The sequence below is a fragment of the Aptenodytes patagonicus genome, chromosome 4 (genome assembly GCF_965638725.1).
Source record: "Aptenodytes patagonicus chromosome 4, bAptPat1.pri.cur, whole genome shotgun sequence".
NCBI lineage: Eukaryota > Metazoa > Chordata > Aves > Sphenisciformes > Spheniscidae > Aptenodytes > Aptenodytes patagonicus.
This window is the reverse complement of record NC_134952.1, coordinates 36,094,883-36,114,225: the sequence shown is the minus strand read 5'-3', so window position 1 is coordinate 36,114,225 and position 19,343 is coordinate 36,094,883. Positions and strand designations below refer to the sequence as shown.

The 19,343-nt window shown below is 36.9% G+C and overlaps 1 protein-coding gene across 5 annotated transcripts in view; it reads right to left on the bottom strand.

The window, feature by feature from the left end:
• Positions 1-19,343, bottom strand: part of FAT1 (FAT atypical cadherin 1) — a 112,480-nt gene that overhangs the window by 70,862 nt on the left and 22,275 nt on the right. For all 5 annotated transcript variants that reach the window (XM_076336351.1, XM_076336350.1, XM_076336353.1 and 2 more), the window contains exon 3: positions 3,021-3,335. In XM_076336351.1, the coding sequence (XP_076192466.1) occupies positions 3,021-3,335 (315 nt within the window). The remainder of the gene's footprint in view (positions 1-3,020; positions 3,336-19,343) is intronic.

The window sequence follows — 19,343 nt, the reverse complement described above, 5'->3', positions numbered from 1 at the left end:
TAATTCTAGTCAAATGTACTCTTCAGCTGAGACCTATTTTAATTAATTGATGGAGATAAAATACACTGCGTTAGAGCTACAACAACTACTAGTGTCTTTTAAAGTGATTTTTCAACTCCTTAACACCCCAATCCTAGTGAAAGTGCTTTCACCCCAAATGAGATCTATTCAGGTTAAACGTATTTGATTGCTAATAGACAGAAGAAAGACTTGGGAAGTTACAATCCTGATAACCTCAGTCAAAACTCATCACTATGTTAGTGCCTACTGCAGTTTCAAACCAAACACGTACAGGAAAAACAAGACAGCATATTAGATCGCATGAAAACCAGTGTCCTATATAATAGGAAGACAATATACATGAACTAGCTATTTAATATTCATTGAACTTATAGGAGTGCACTCTGGGAACACAACAGAAACCAGCCAAAGAGGTTTCCCTTCTCTCCTCCTCTGCCCACCTCTTCTCTTCTCCTCCTCTCTATGTTTATTATGTCTATCTAGCATTACAATTTTAACAGTAATAGACATCAATGAATCTACCTATTACTATGATTTTATCTATATTTAAAAAAAAAAAAAAAATTCTCCTGCTGAATGTAAATCAGAGGGAGATTCTTTTCTTCTCAGTGCTTGTACTCTAAATATAATTAAATAATTATTTCCATTTGTTTGGGTTTTTTTTTTTGGGGGGGGGGATGTCCCTCTCCTTTAACACGGAGCTGAGAAGGACTCCAGACCGCACGGCTTGCTTCTACCATATGCATGCTACAATAAAGGCAGGTAAGAAACTCTCTTGACAGAAAATCTTTATCAGCTTCCTATTAAGTGTTCCTTATCACTTCAGCATCTAGTGTGTTGAGCTCCCTCAAGCTCCCTTTCTAACATAAATGAGATCGGCAGTAAGCTACTGATGTAGAAAACTACGAACTCTGTCTGAAGACAAGTCACAATCTCCTGCTGCCCTAATTTTTCTATCCATTAAATAGGAATAAAGATGTTTCTTCATCTCAAAACCTAGGTAAGGGAGGCATGCAAGTGCCTTTTTTAAAACTTTGGAAAATGCTGCATAATGATACAGAAGGCAGAGAGGAACAGGAAAGGACCGGAAGAAAGCGGAAGAGAAAATGAGCTACAGAAAAAAAAAGTAAGGAAACTGCAACCAAAAATAGTCGGCCAATTATACAGTAAAGAGTAAATGAATGTAGGTAGAGTTTATGTTCACTTGCAATTTGAGCACTGCAGTCACTCAGTTCTTTCCACCCAACTCACAGGCAATTTTACTCCCAGTTTTATCAATATCACTGATTGAGAGGACAAGAAATATCAAAGTAGCAAGCAAACAGTACTTTTCAAAAACAGAAAGGGTGAGGAAGTAGATAGATGAGCGTGTGTGATGTGTGTTTGCATCATGTGTAAGCAGAGAAAAACAAATAGAAATAAAGCACATACGTGCAGAGTTTCTGCATTTACTTTAGAAGACTTTGGGGTTGAATTTTTCTTGTTTTACTTCTTCAGCTGCCTTTGTTCTAAAACGAATGCTTCTGTAAATATAGTATTTAGATAGAGGCTTTAACTACGCTAAAGATCTTCTGATGCTATAGCTATTTCATATGTCCCTCTTGGCAATGTTTTCACAAGCAGATGCAGCACATGCTAACAAAGAAGTTATTGTCAGAAATAACCCAAATAACATACCTGTGTTTGCACTCAGAGCTTTGCTGACACAGCAATTACAGCTGATACAGCACAGAAGTCTTTCATACCCTGAGCTGAAACAACTATGAAACAGACTTAAGGCCATAGTGTCAACCTAGCCTTCAAAACACATTTTTCACCCACTTTTTGCTCCTTTAAATCCCCTGAAATTCCCTTTACGAATGAGCAAGAACTAAATGAATAAGGCTTCTATTGCTCCCTTCTACTTAGTAGGCTTGTTACAGACTAAAGTCACTCTCTACACCTCTTCAGCACCTCTAGTCTAAAAATCTCTGGATTCTGAGGAGAAATTTCTGGCTGATTGAATCAGAAGCATCTCCTGTAATTTGTACTGTGAAACAGTACCTAAATGCAACACATGAAAAGCTAAGCTGCGCCCAACCCAGCAAAATATTTAATTAAACCCAAACCCTTCTTTGCTGTTAGGAAAGATCTATGGAAAAAACATCCACGATATGTACTATTTTCTCTACATTCATTCAGAAGCAAGGGATGGTAGGCAACCTTTATGTTGTTTTCAAAATTGCTGTGTAGCTTCAGTTAAAATGGATTATTTTATTTGTTTCCTGTCTCTCTGCCCTACACAAATTTCAGTATTTGTAATTCACAGTTACCAAAAGGTCACTTGTTTCTTGTATTCGTACTTTCTTGTTAAAACCTCAGCATGTTTTTTAAGCTTTCCAACCAAACACTGAACTCAGACTCTTTCTTTTCATTAGGTAACAACCACACCTGCAAGTTATCTTCCAGATTTTGTATCGCTTACAGCAGCAAGTTACTTACAAAGATAGTCTCTTCCGACTGTGGGACAAGTGAGTTTGCAGTTAATAAATGGCTTGCATTGCTTAGACTAACACTACCCAGAAAGAAGGAAAAAAAAAAAAAAGCGCCTGACAAAAACCCTATGCATGAAAATTGGAAGACTGAGACTGCTAAAAACAGTTTGGATGAAACTAAGCTAAAATATGTGTTCCAAAAGTATATTTACTGCATTACAAAAGCAAGAAAAGCAAACAGGTGTTGACAAGTCTAGAGTGGAGCTACTCTGAAGTAAACCTTCCCAAAACGCGCATGGTGTGGATGTCAAGTACTTTGAACTGACTGCTTCAGTCTCAAATCCTCTTCTACTTGTTTGTATAACTTACTAATATTGACACAGCCAAAGATACCATGTTAACTCTAACTATTGTGAAAGCATGGTTACAATGTTAAACCAAAGATCCTGATTTTGCCTGGTTTATGCATTTATGCAAATACATTGATTCATTTATATGTAAAATAAAACACTGTATTGTACTTACCAGTTTTGGGGTTTATTGAAAAGAATCCCTGTGGATTGCCACTTGTAATCTTGTAGGTTAATTTTTCACTTGAGCTAGAATCTGGATCAAATGCCTCAATCTGAATGACGGATACATCTTTAGGTGAGTTTTCCATGACCTCTGGGTAATAAACTGGTTCTGTGGTCTGAGGAGCATTATCATTAACATCCCCAACTTCTATGTAGATTTCAATGAAGGATGATAAAGGCACAATGCCTTGGTCTGTTGCATAAACAGTTAACCAGTAATGTGAAGTAGTCTCACGATCCAGGCGATCTGCAGTCTCAATAATACCTGTTTAACAGGAAGAAAGATAAATAGAAAATGCTCAATAAACATGCAGAAGTGTGTAAAAATAGCGTAAGCAACAAGCTTAAATAAATGAATAAATAAAAATGAATACAAGTTGAAAATAACTGACATTGTATATTAACACAGCTTGTAGAATCACAGACAAACATATTGAGGCTAACCTGAAGCCACAAAAAATAAAATTACTACAACAGTTTTCAGCAATTACGCATTACAGATATTAAAACAATATATTACTTAATTTCCTTCCCAACATCCTTTGAGATTTATCAGATCAATTAGCACTATTCAGAAAAGCTATTTTGCCTAAAAGATTAAATATAATGAGTAATTCACAGTCTTTTGGGACTTGAATGACCCTCTTTACTCATCACTGATTATAGTGAATTTTATACCATATTAAACTATCTGATTTAGATGCCAAACTCTTGAACTGTTTACCATTATTCATATTAATGAGCAGCTACTTAAATGTGAAACATTCTTATCTATGTGCCCAAATGAATTATTTAACTGAATTTTCTTAATGTGCTTATTTGTATTCACAGAAATTTCACAGAGAAGAAAACAAAAGTTATACCTGAAGCTAACCTCTGTAGCATTAGGACCAACCAACGGCTGCCATTACTCTGGCAATGGAAAGCAGCACTTGGCTCAATTTTACATGCACAAAATGAATTACCATTTAAGGAACAGCTACACAATTCACAAACTTGATAAAAATCTGTCTGCTGAGTCTACAGGAGTTTGTCTGAGCCAGAACTAAACAAAGAATGAGGGACTCAAGTTTTTATCCACTGTGAAGGAAATACAGATCTATTTTTATATGCAACTTACTCTACAGGTACGTCATAATATGCACGTGTCAAAAGGGTACATGACACACTGTAACCTATTTGATGGGGGATGAATATCAAACAGATTCACGGAGCCATGACACAATTAAACTTTGCACTTTCCTTTTCCTGATCCAGTTGCTCTTACAGGTGGTCCAATTTGAGACATTTTCTAAATAGAACTTAAAACGAACCTGACACATGTCAGGGTGAGGGACAGAGCAAGCCCTTGCAACTATTTCTGTGGAAGTCTTGAAGGGCTTTTTCATGGCTCTTACTGTTTGTTATACTGAGACACACCAGGTCTAATCGGGATTGGAGCAGAGATAAGTCAAACTATCACTGTGACAGCCAGTTTTGGACTCTGGATACAGCCACATAATGTGACTATGCGTGATGTGGCCCTTGTCCTGAGCTCGTTTACTCCACACAACACACACACACACCCCATCAGTAAAATAGGACATTGATAAAACTATGCCACTGTGCTTTTACAAGAGTTCTACAGGAAAGGAATTAACTGTAAGTATCATTTCCTTCACACACCCCAGACACTTTTTTTAATGCATTATACCAACTGAGCAAAATGAGATCAATAATGAGGAATTACTCATTTATTCATTACTTTCTTTGCCTTGTGGGAAGCTGCATAAAGGTCTGATGATGACCATATGAAATTTTAAGATGTCAGTAAGATCAATTCAGAAGGGCTGGAGGGGATAGCACCCAATGCTTAGACCTGCAAAATACCCATATATAGCATTTCAAGCAACACAGCATTTCAGAACTACCACCAGATGTCAGTATGGAAATTGGTTTTATATAGTGCCAAAGGCTTCAGAACTGGGATAAAAAGGAGGGGCACTGCAATTTGAAAATATACAGGCATTACATACAGTCTATACTACATACAGTTTTCTTGAAAGCGAACTGGTGGCTTTATAATTTCCTTTCTACCCCCCCCCCCCGGGGAACGTCATCAAAAACTAAGCCAAGGTGTTAATTTTAAGGATTTTGGCATTTTAGATTTCCAGTCTCTTCACCCCAGTATTTATATTTTGTTTGATAGCAGCTTTATTATTAAAAAAATTAATAACCCTATGTAGTCACTGGATTTGTGCTGTGGTTACCTGCATAGTTTCTGATTGTTAATGTACGTAAATTTGCTCTTAAAAATGGACACACAGCCTTGAGCACCCAATTACCTGGATCCTATTTTTGTAACTCACTCACATTATACCTTTTGCACCTCTCTACTTCAGCCAGGAGACTTGCTTGGGAGTAAATAAAATTGTTAATTACTGTGGCCTCATTTCTAAACCTAAATGCTGGATGTGGCATACAAGCACTTCATCTTAAGTCTGGGTAGACTCCACGTATGCCTTGGAAAATTTTGTAAAACCTTCATGTCCCACTAAACACAAGGCTAGACTGCATTAATTCCCTTTTAGCAAGGCTTCCAGCAGTGCTGCTCTGTTGCTTGTGATCCATGCAGAACACAGTGGGCAGGCTTATGTGCCGAATTGAGCGACCGTTATCATTTTACACCTGTCCTGCTTTCTTAACAGTAGCTACATCAGAAGTGGCAGATTAATTTTAAGATAGCCTTGCCTGATTTTAAAGAAACATAAAAAGAGACTTGTGGTAATGGAGCTCTCCTCCTGCAATCTGCTCACCTTTAGAAATTCTACCACCTTAGTTATCAAAGCCTACCTCACGGAAAAAGAAGACTGAACCTATTTTGCTTTTGTGGACTATCAGTTCTCAAATGTCCATTCTCTTAAGTCATGTACTTCACAAGGGAAAAAGGGGAAAAAAGTACCACACCAAAAAAAAACCACAAAACAACTACAGTATTTCAAAAGAAGTATGTAAAAAGACTATAGAGATAGTGGCTAACCATACAATACAGCAAACACGGGCAACTTTATTTTTTGGTTCATTTTTCATATCAAATTAGATCTGCATATATGACATTATTTCTGTATATTTTACACTTTTTGCAGAAATGTTCAATGAAAGGCTTGTAATCTGTCTGATCATCTGACCACTGAACAGGTCATGTAACACAGACATTTACCCAACAAGGTAGCTCTGGTTTTCAGAATGTGTCTGATTTTCTACAGGATCATCCACGCTCTAAGCGCGCATTAGTTAAAGTAACATGAAATCTCATTCATGAAAATTATTTTTCCATTTTTCTCATGTTTCTTACCCAATGGATCCTGAATTGTTGAGTGAGCATTTTTTCTGTACGTGCTCTTTGTAATTCCAAACTGAAATAGAAAGCATCTAGGAAAATGATTTTACGATCAGTCAGATATGCAAAGATGCTTACGTAACTGTTTAACGCTAATCAACAGATTAATTCCTGAATGAACATTTCCTAGAGGCATAAAGGGTACTTAAAAAAAAGCTTTCATGTACTCCACTTACAGTTCAGAACAGATGGAATAGACAGGTATGTATGCAAGTTGGAAAACTTATTAGAGATGGGCATCACACGCAAGCGGATTATTTTGACAATATTAAAAATGAAGACTCAAAATAACATTCCTCCAGTATAACAGCCACGCAAAAGGGAACAGGAAGATAGGGAGCAAAAATTTCCCTTCACCCCTCACACATTGAGCAGGGTGGAGGAGAGGCCACCACACCTAGTTCTCCTTCATCACTCAAAGCTGCAGACACAGGAGGGAAGGGATCACTGGTCTATTAATGACTCAGCTTTCCTTCTGCCGTTTCCGCCCAGCAATAAAATGGAACGGATACTGATCCAGTACACATGCCTGGGGGTGGGGGGAAGCTCTGACTACCAAAACCTGAATTTTTTCTGGTTCTGCATCAGCACGTGTGTCACAAAACACAGTCAACACTAAACACACACAGCTACACGGAGTACTTGGTTGGTTTTTTCCCCCCTTTTAACATTATTGTACAATCTGAACTTACATCAGTAATTAGAAAACACCATCCTTTTCTCATTACTCTAGTTGAAGTTGCTCCTGCTTCTGCAAGTTTAACGCTAAATCTGATTTTGCCTATGAGAACACTAATAGCTTCATCTTTAATTTCTATACAATAATGAATACAAATGCATGTAAACTTCAGTAGTCTACTATACCTTCTAAGAAACAGAAGCCCAAAGAAAAATAATTTAACTAAGAACATTGTAAAAAAACAAAACAAAAAAGACAATGATAGTTCTCCTACCAAATCACAGGTCTAGAAACAGTCCTTAAAGTATCATTGGTTGGTGTGCCAACTTTCTGCTTTTGCAAACATTGACTACAGTGGCCTATTTTACATATTAGGGCAGCACAATTCTGTATGCTGTCTGAAAGCCAGCACTCGTGGAGTTCATAAATTCACTGGCTTCTAGTTCTAGTGTTTCTCAAGACAGCAGAGAGAAAAATGATGGGAACTCATATATCAAAGAGAAGTAATAAAACAATCTAAGTAAGAGTTAATTTGTTTTAATCTCGCAATCAGCTAGATCCATTAAGCATCAGTAAGATGCTGATCAGTATCATCAGTTTCAACAGCGTATTTTGGCTCCTAGAAAGTATTTTCACTTTTTTCTTCAAGTGGTGCAAAGCACATTTAGGGAGTACAGCTTAAGTGCTTCTATTGTATCTTCAGTGCTGTAAAAGCTCCATCACTGCTCTAATTCTTCTCCCATTCACAGAAAAGTCTTTAATCAGCAAATTTCCCATCTATTCTCTATGCTGAGGCAATTTGGTAATTTTAACTTTTACAAACCACTTGCTTTTTATGTAGCAAGACAAGTAGAGAAATCTTCCACAGAGCACCACTAAAGAATCTTTAGCATGTATGGTAATCCTAAAGACTTGTAAATATTACTGTTCATAAAATACAGTAAAGTGAAGATTCCAAAAACATTTTTCACTTGGCTGGATATACAATCTTGAAGCCTTTCAGGTGGTCAGGATAAAAAGAAATTCAGTCAGTAACCACCAGAGGGGAGTACAGAAGAGCTCTGATGAAGTGTTTCTCAGTCATCTGCAAGAGGACATCAGAGCTGATTTTACAATATTCATATGTCTGAGATTTTAGGCTAGATATTGTTCCCACTTGATGCAATAGGACTTTTCTATCAATTTCATTAAAAGAAGGCAAAAGTCCTAAGTGAATACTATAGAACAGAATTTGGACAGAATTCAATATGGAGGAACAGACTGGTTTATGAATACAGCAACTGAGGAAAAATCAGAATGTTAACCCCACTCTCGACAAGAACCAACATTACTTGCAACTTAAATCCCAGAACCCAAGTCACTACAGCCAAAGTCACTCTTAAAACAAAAATAAACATATAAATCCACCTCAAATCTGACAGCCAATTCTATCTAATTAACAAATGCTCAAACTATAATACCCCCAATTCCCAGGGATGATCCTCCTTAAGTGTGCTTATCCATGAGAACTCTCATTAACAATATTAATGATTCTGTAATGGAAATCAAAACCTGCAATCATTTCTCAGCAAAGCATGAAAATGCCGTTTAGCAGAATTTGCCCTGGGAGTGACGTTTGAAACAAACTAAGAGAAATCCCTGGCCTGGAACATGATGCTTGAAATCTGATTATAAACTTAATTAATCTAAATTCTAATAAGCTGGGCAAATCAAAAAGCTTCTTCAGCTGCTTTAAAAGCCATCTCTGGGGGAAAATAGGCAATATTTTAAGAATTGCATGAACAAAGGTTTTGATCAAATATGACCTTCAATGAAAAACCAATCCAAATCAAAGTTTTAGAAGTAAGTGGATTAAGCCTGTTATAAACAGAGGCATGCTGTCCCTCAATGGCACTAGTCTGCCAACACCAACACAGACTGCAACTTTGTCTTCAATTCTAAACAAACGGTAAGTCACTGCAGTGTAAACTATCACTAAGGTCTGCACAATCTTTTTAATTAAAAATAAAATAGGGGGAAATGCTTACCACATACTGCAGTTTACTACTTGAATCTCTGCTACCTCTAGATAGGCTGCATATATTTTCCAGAAAGTTATTAATGTTCATGAAATTAGCTTTTTATGTGGACAAGGGTCCAAAGAACCCCAACTCCCAGAAACTCAGTTTTTCTGGTCAAATTTCTGCTTTAGATTTTGTGGAACTTCGCTTAGTAGTTGTTGAAACAAAGAAAGAATTACATCAGCCTTGCTGATTACTGGTTTGGTTGTTTTGTTTTGTTTTTTTAAAGTAAAATCTTGCTAAATATAATACTATCATACTTTGGCTTCTAATGTTAAACAATTCAGAACAGAGAGTTTTCAGGTTGTTACTAAAATCTCCACACTTGCACAACTAGAATAGGCCAGAAAACAAAAACATTTTACAAAGCTGGTATTTCCCAATTTAATGAACTTTTGATTTCTGCCCAGGTCATCTTATTTAAAACAGCATCTGTTCTAACCCATACTTTGCCTTTTGGTGCAAGTTAGTGGCAGTGCAGTTCTTCAACACTATCCAGATCGAACACAGATGCCTTCCTTGGCAGACTTTCTGCTCCTATTTGTCTCTTACACATTCTATTTTTGCCTTTCCTGCAATACACCTCTCTTTCTTAGATTATTACCTGCCACGACATAAGCATTTTCCTCAGCTGTATAAATACAGAGGCTACAGCAGAGCTGACAGGATGAAAAAACCCCAAAAACACAAAACCACAAAACAGGAAAGAGCATCTGGCATAGGAGAAGAAGCAGTGCTTGTCTGCTTCTCAGCAGTCCCCAGAGGCCTCAAAGAGGAACACATCCATACTCCTTCGTCCTCTTTTTCCCCTCGAGTAACTTCCAGAGGCACAGTCAAATCAGGACAGCTGGCAAGTGCAATCCTGTGTGTTATGCGTGGGTTTTCTGTGGGGTTTTTTCTCCACTTATGCTCCCTGTCAGACACAGTAAGAGAGAGCAAGGTGACTTGAAAAAAAGGCGAATTTATTAATAGTTATGGCACCCACCCGCACAAGAGAAGACAGACTACAGCAGACTGGAGTGCACTATTTACAAGTACTAGACCCATCTGTAGCATTCAGTATAAATTGTGATTCTATTACTAATTGTGACCAGTGTCATAGCTCAGATTCTTTCCACTTTACAGCAATTAAAAAAAAATCCTCTAGCCAATTTATCTGTATTTTGGTTAACTACTTAACTTCTTTCTGATAACTCCTGGCCACTGCTGTAGTCTGACATTGGGAAATGCCTTGAAGCAGCAGCCAAGTACAGCTACAACCCTACATGCCATAAAGAATTCTATAAAGTGAAGGTTTTGAAATATGTAACTTACTGAACTCCCAAGAAAAAATTCTTTCTTTCCCTGGGGCTGCTATGCTACTGTAGCTCAGGCCTCTACCAAGCACCAGTGTGTAAGGGACAACTGAGCCTTAAGCCTACAGTTCTTCTAAAACAGCATCCAACGTTAATGTCTACAAAATTTAATATTATTTGATCAGTCAAGTAATAACCACTTGGTAAAACCAAAACAAACAAAGGCAGCACAATATCACATCAGTCTTTATTCTACACAAACCAACTATCCTTAAGCACTAAAGATTTCAAGTATGTCCTGCCACAGAGACAAGGAACTATTCAGCACTTAAAACGTCAGTTGAAAAGACCAAAATCTCCATCCTGTGAACTCCCTGAAACAATCTCCTTCTAAAGAAGGAATGGAATGAGATTCCTTTTGCAGAAGTGAAGTGTCAGCTCGTCCACTCTATAAACAGGGCAGAATGCCAAGAGAGGCACTGCACTCTAACTCTTGAAATACTAAAGACCTGCGGCAGGCAGTGTCAACTTTTAAAAAGTATATACAATCTCTCTTTTAAGAAACATAGTATTTTTGAGAAATAAACTGAGCTGGAAAAGTGCTAGCCTTCCTTACTTGTATCACATACGCACTTTGAACAGGAAGCATTACGTGTTTACACCTCTATGGAATGAAGTGCAACCAGAGAAATATGATTTGCTCTTCAACTCCATAGCAATTTAAAGCTTATCACTGACAACGCAAGCTACTCACATATCAGACTTCTCGCATCTGAAGATTCACACAGACTAAACTGTACTGTTTAAGAATATAAATAATCCTTGGTTGCAGCCCTGAAGGAGAGCAGAAAGTTTTAGCAACTATTGCTTGCCTTTGAATCACACACAAACAAGAGGTGTTCACTGCTCTTCTCTCTCCTCTTCTCCAGGAGCACAGCTAGGAAGACTGTAACCTAGCAACAAACCATTGATACTGCGTTTTGCATAACTTATTAAGAATTCAGATTGCTTGTTTGCAAACATGTCTGAGGAATATGAGTGTGCATAACTAATAATTCAATCTAGTTTGAAACAGTTTCATTGTTTCTTTTCAACCACTCAATGACTTCTATTTTGCCTGAGTAAAGCTGAATCTTAAATTAACACATTCTGATTTATGTATCCTGGTTAACTGGACTTTAACATTTAAAAAACCCCAAACAAAACCATACCCCACAAAAACACAACCACCCTTGAAAAATTATGGCCTGCAAACATAACTTGTTGCAGAGTTGATTTTCACAAGGACGCCAAAAGTCCTTAGATAATACCATCTAACACCTGTCATCAATATAAACATTCCTTCTAATAGTTACAGCTTGTCACATATTTAGATTTTACACATTTATTTGTTTAGATATTCAGTAAGTTTCTATACAGTGGTCTTAATCCACTTTTTTATATATATATATATATATATATATATATAACATTTCTTCTTTGAAGAAAGTCAATGAAAAAACTTAAACTTTACAATTTCTGTTTTAGAGAATGCTCAGAAAAGTTTCTCTCAGGAGAAGCTAGGAAAAAAAATACCAAAAATAAGCTGAAAGTAACACATTGGAATTACAAGTCCTTTGTCAGCATTTATAAAGACAGATTCCCAGAAAATTGAATGAAACTTTAGTTATAGCTCTTTGAAATAGAAAGCTGTATACATTTCAAGTTGCATCTTGTGTACTACCAGCTGAGAAATCATGCTTAGACAGGATTGTTAAATGGAAGACAACTCTTGTTACTGTTTCAAGGACAAAGTGCTCATTTTCTAACAAATCAGGGCTTAGAAAGTTTCAAGCAACTTTTCACTAGCAGTATCAGCAAGCTGATGGAACTGTAGTGAATTTGCACAAGTTCTGTAACTGGTAAATGCCATTTCACTGTGCAGCTGCAAGACCTTCCAACATGTCAAGTCCACCACTGCTTGCTCTCTTTCCAGGGACCAGTTATTGCAAGTTCTGGGAGGTGGAAGGGGAAGAATATCACTGCAGAGCATATGTGGTGTCTAGAGCACAGAGAACCCTTAACAGAGTACAGGAACCATCATAATCAGGACAGATTTGAGATTTTAATGAAACAAAACCAAACCGAACAAAGTAAAATCTCAATCATAATAAAATGATGACCTGTTTTATATCTCAAATTTAACTTCACTGAACTGTCTAGACATAGTAAAATATATAGCCAAATCCAGTTTTGTACCAATACCTTCAATAAATCTGGTACGAGTATAAGTTTTCAAAAACTCCCAAATTCCATTAAATAACCTACTGTATTCAAAATTAAACAATTTCTGCATATGACACTAATGGAACAACAGAGAGAGTGGTTGGTGAAACAATCAGACACTATCAGTGTCCAGTCAAACCTGGCAGACTCACTTTTGTAAATGCATAGAAATTACCAATGCATTCATAGTAAAACACTTTTTTGGGGGAAAAACTTGGCATCCAAAGAGCCCCAGCATGTAGTCAAATCCAGACCTTGACATAAAACTTAAAACATAGAACAGTTTATGCATCACTTCCGAGCTATGAACAGAGGGCAGTAATTTGAATTGTGTTCCAGCGGAGGGAGAGAAAGGGTCACTATTGATCTGTGCTACATGCAGCTTATAAATAAGGTAGATACAGAGAGATTTGAAGAAATACAGAATGTTCAACAGCTAAGAGCAACTATCACTTAAACAAGCATCTAGAAATAGCACGAAGACCTAGAAGCAAAGATGTGCATAAAGCTCTGCACCAAACACAGTATATTTTAAAACATTGAGAAAACAGTTTTTACACATCTTAGTTAAATGTGCAAAGTAGAACAAAATACAGGGCAAGAGAAAGAATTGTAAATAATTAGACCCAGCAACATTTTGACTTCCAGTTCCTGACACATTGCTTTCTGCACATTTGTACAAAAACAAGTCAAATGAATGGAAAATAGTGTTTAGGCCATTTATAAGAGAAAAAAGTTCTGAAAACATGTTCTTAAATTTGTCTACATAGAAGAGTATGTAGAGTACTACATAGTCTCTACTACAAGAGTACTAGATAGTTTGGGCTAAAAGTAATAAATCTGCTAAAGTCCACAAAGATCGTGAACTTGCATTCAGGAAGTTGGGGGGTGGCAAGGGGGAATTTTTGCAATTAGAAGATCCCTGATGGGGCTGCCTTAGAACTCAACTGATTACTTCCAGTTCAGAAAATCTTTTGGGACAATGGCAGACAGCTCCTATTGTCAGCCTCATTTACGGTTATTTTAATAGCTCCAGCTTATTTCTGTCAGCTAGGCTGCTTGTATGTCAGGCTTTCGGACAGGCAATGTAATTGCTATAGAGAGGAACAGTACCATGTTGCTAAAGCTCGATATGGAGAGACAGAAACCCCCCCCTGATGAGTACACATTAGGGAAATGAAATGTTAACTCCTATGCCAATAGGAAAAATTATTGTAATAGAACCACATACAATCTACGTTTCTTTGAAGAAAGAACAAGTAAAGCAAGCTTTGCTGTTAACATAAGCACTCATTCATGATTTGAAAGAAAACATGCTGAAAAAACATGACCACACTACTACATCAGCATTACAGCAGGTTTATAAAATATTAGTGAAAATGGAACAAACTGCCAGTAGATTCTGGGCCAAACATGTGGGCTCTCAGTACCCACAAAAGCAGCTCCTCTTACTGTGTTACATGAGCAAGGTTTGCAGGATCTGATGAAAATCATTGCTCCAGTCATCCATCCCCTTATTCAGGACAGATTTTTGTCTTCGGGTAAAGACACAACTGGTTTCTATGTCCCAAGAAATACAATTACACAGTATCATAAAATTAGAATAAGTAACTATGTTTAAGCAAAAATACTTTGGGATAATATTGTTACACTATTCAGTTACCTTTAAATCCTGCTCTCTTACTAGTTTCAGGACCAACAGAGAATTTCTACTGAAATATAGGTAATTCAGAAACAAGCGAAGGGTTCTACAGGCCTACTGTTTGTTTACTTACAAACGTCAAAGAAGGAAATGTATTTAATGAAATTTTTAGAATGTATGTGTACTTGCATGTGCATAAGAAATGCAAAGGATGAATTTCTAGGTTCTTTGTTAAAGTTTATGAGAATGTCTTACATACACACACAAATGAACACATATATGCTCTTTAGAACTCTGGCTTCACCCTGCAAAATCCCTCTAACTTCACTGTCAGTCTTCCTAGTACTAAGGAATTGTTGACAATGTGAGTGGTTATACTACCACTCTAATAATTTAACTGGGAAGTGGGGAGCCTCTGAAGGGGAAATTCCTCTGCAAATGGCCCCAGGAATTTCAAAACTAACTGGAGCTGATAGATTAACCTAGGTCCCCCTTAGGCAGAAGAGGAGGCTACAAGGAAAATAATGAGACGCATGGGAAGCCAATTATGCACAAGAGCAACACATTTAATTGTACAGAAACTGATTTGTTGATCCAGAAGGATCTAGCTTTTTAGACCTCTGCAAACTATTAAAATATCTAGACAGTTCTGCAACAAGCATACTCACTTTTTGTCTGTAAATCTCAAAGTTTAATGACCATTTTAAATAAGGAAAATCGTTCCATGTATCCCAAGAATCTTTTTCCTGCATACACAGCATTTCTCTCAGATTCCCTCTTTGGTTGCCATTTGAACAATCGCAGCCTACCTCGTATTACTTCTGCAAAAGTAACTTTGAAGGCCCAGGAAGTTCAACAGAGCAGTCCTACTCTTTCTTTAGTACGAAGCCGTTACAGCTATGATCCACAGCAACACTGGCTCACGACTAACCCACATGCAAAAAATTGTTGTCATTTACTCTGTGCATGTTATTTATACTGATTTGTGTTTTGGACTGCTGCAATTTTGCTTCAAGCTTTCGGTCTCCAGGCTATTTTCAGTTGCTGAAACTGCTGGTTAACAATGACAGTTCCCAGATGAGCTCTGAGCGAGAAAAGATACTGATACCTGTCAGAAGGCAAGTAGCTTGTTGAGGACTATTGGCAATCAGGCTATTACTGCTGTTCATGTTACTGCACCAAGTAGCTATGTACACAATGGCACTTAATTACTGTCAACAGAAATTCTGCTCCCGAGCAGATTTATGTGTACAAAGAAGAGCTGGTGTACCTGTGGGCATGTGAGTACTAGGAGAACAAAGCAAATCAATGAAGTCACGAGATTAAAGCATCTGGGATCCAGCAGCATCAGAAGACATTTTCATCCTTGTTCTGACAAAGTCAGATTTATTAACCTACAAAGTATCCATTTATTTATTCAGACTTTATTTCTACTCATATATCCAGAGGTGATTCCACACTGATCAGTACTTGTTATACTAATTTTTTTTTTTTGTTATTTGCCTTTGCATATGAATCAAAATAAACAAAAGGCCATACAAAGAAATGTTTCTGAACTTGTTTGTTTCTGAGTAAAAACTTCAGAACAGGAGAGTCATGAAGGCAAAGAACTTTGGGGTTAAAAAAATGTTTGTTCTCTTTGGTTAAGATTACTGTATCAAGCAAATGAGAAATCCTCCGTTTGTAAGCAAATTCTTACATGCACACTGAAGAATCAATACTTAACATCTAAAAAGGAGACCTGCAACTAGAAAACTAGAAATGACTTATTAGATGTCAAGCATATTTATTTTTACGTGCCCTGGATGCTTGTTGGGAGGTGGTTCAGTTTCTTTCACATAAATAATGGGTAACTGCCTGCACCATTTTAATCAAGGTTTTCCAGAAAAAAAAAAGATGACTAAAGGTAGCAGAAATTAACGCAAGTTAACAGTTTTAAAAAAAAACCCCACAACCTATAAATTTAATTCACTCTATATTTATTGCTTAATAGTAGAACCTGCAAGCATTTGGATAAACAAACCACAGAGTTTCTGTTAGAATTTCCATTGGAAACCTCTTAATTATTCCCCATAGAAACATTTTTCACTGAAAATAACTGCACCTTTAGTAACAATACCAGAAAGAATGAGTAATGTCAATAACTCTCCACCAAACAAGAAGTTTAATTGTCATAGAGCCATGATAAAAGTAGATCAACTCTGTCTACACTAGTACACTCAGTGTAAATGAAAGAACACTACAATATTGTAGGTAACTAGTAGACTATTTAGACACAAAAAGCATTTTGCTCCTGAGCCACTGAAGATTTTTTCCGTGTTTAAGAAATTCACAGAATCTGCAGTGACTAGAGATGGAGTTGCAACGGGTGACCTTCTCAAATCTCCGTATCTGTGCATGACTGTTCTCAACAATATGTTCTCAAATGCTGGCCATTCTTGTTTTTGACTAGACTGAACAACTCAATTTCCAAAGGATTTTTTGATCACCCCTGGAACTACAGACATAGCATGGCATATATTTCTTACTCCATTTCCTCCTATCATCACATGCTGGATCAATACTCACTCCAAATTTAATCCACATAATCTGCAGTAATCTTGTTCTCACTGTAATCAACACTCCCTTAACTTCTTATTAAACAATGCACATCAAAACTGACGTGTCACTTGAGTCAGTGACAACTTGACAACTCGACAACTCATCTTTTGCTAACAGTTTTTGAACTTTCTCACACTCCCCTCCCCTACTTTATCTGTATCTGGAAGGATTCAAGTCAGTCCAAAATTTCCCTACAGATTTTCACTGTTCAGCATGAACATTTTTAAGCAAGCAAAAAACTAATTGAAAAGTGCAAATTCTAAGATTTTATTATTTTTTTAACATTTGCAAGCACAGTTCTTGATCTCTGGGCTTCTGTACTTAACACACAAGTCCCTGTTCAGAAAGCTGATTAGGAATGGTGTGAGATAGTGTGGACTATGAACTGCTTAGATTTTTTTTTTTTTTTTGAGCTGTTTTTCTCTATATCCATATACAAAGTAATCTACTTCTTAACAAGTTGTCATCTCTTCTTACACACTTTTTACTTTAAAATGGTCTGGACAAACCCAGGCAACCCAAAATATTACTGTACTAGCTAGTAGCACAGGTATGGAAGCACGTCAAAGACAGAGGCATAGGTCATTTTTCCATTTCTGATTAATCTGCTAAAATCAGTACTGTCATATTCAAACTACCTTCAAAGTGAACTATTATACCAGACTTCTTATGCAAAGGCATAGTCATCTTTCCCTCCCTCCCCGAAGTAATTAACATTCCTTGCACAGGCAGCTGGACATTTGTTAATCATTAACTGTTTGTGTAATAAAGACAGGGAAAGAAACGGTTAGCCATTCCTCACAACAGTACACCAAAAAAATCTTTAAGACAGAAGATTTAGTGAATAGCATAAAATTATTTACAGTAACAAAAAACCTGTTGTATTATCATAGCACATTCAATATTTTGCTGACAATATCTGTTTTTGTGAGCAAGACTTTCCATGTTCAAACCTAAGTAATTAACTCAGGAATTTAATCAATAAAAAACCAGCACTTTTAACTAAAACAGAAAGAGGTGAACTATGCTGTTAATCTCTGGGATAGTAAAATAATACATACAACCAGAATTGCAACACCAAATATAATAGAGGCATAACCAATGCACACATTCCAATCTTATCTAGAATCACTTTGATTCAGTCTACCTTGCTTTCATTACAGGAAGGGCACAGCAAGGGCATTCCTCTCAGATCAAACAGAAAATTCCACAGACAGAAGTTTCCACATGTCTGATTCGTTGCAGATTAAACCCTTTATCATTAGACAGCAATCTCTAATTTTCATAGAGACAGGATATACCCTGTCATGGTAAATCTACAGGCAAAGGTTCGGGGAGGGGGGGATTAAAAAAAAAAAAACAAAAACAACACACCAAAAAAACCCTGTAGAATGGAGATGTATTCCCCATGAAAGAGCTATGTGTGTCACCCTCACAGCTTTGGAGGAATGGAGGGGACAAGGTACTAGCATTAAAGATCACATGTAATTCCATTCATACATTCCATCATAACCTTCTTTGTACTGCAAGTCTTTCAAGCTGAACTACCAAACTCCCTCTGTGCATAAATATAACCAGGACTACAGGCAACGCATATGAGGAGAAGTCTGTATTCATTTTTAGCATATTATTCATTCATTCTGTATTCGTTTTTAGCACATTATGTTACCAAAATCTTCATTCCTTTACCCACATGACTGGAGCAGTTCTGTAATGCTCACGTACATTTACCAGTAACACTAAAATCAGAAGGCTATTCTGTAACTATACTTCTTGCATTTTGAAATTTTTAATATAATAATCTTTTAATCCTTAAGTCCTGTACAAAATATGAATAAGCACACTATGATCAGCAACTTTGAAACCAAAACTCAGGAATTTTCATTTTTTAGTCTATGGAGACGGTTTCAGTCTTTTCGCAGCAGCAAAATAAAAATGGCCTTTTGTATAAGCACCCAAAATGATTGATTTAAGAAACGTGGATTTTGGAAGCAATCCATGTCAGCGAGGATTATTCTAAGAAGTAGATTGGGTGATAAAGCAATGCAACTACTGAATTTTCTGTGTGTAACCTTCCCTGTCACATAGCCAGATACTCAGTTCAGGTATCAGCAATGCCACACTGACAAATCTACACAGACGCAGAACTCTGAGCTGAAAGAACTATTAATGATTGCCACTATTGGTAGGTCAAGACAATTTATATCCACTAGCCCAGCAGTTTGCTCTTTAACCCTAATGCCTATCACAATTACGCAACTCTTTATAAGAACCATGAACTTATTGATTTATCCTTGTTCACAAATAATTTAAAATGAAATATTAGCAGCTATTAGAAGCGTGGATAGTACA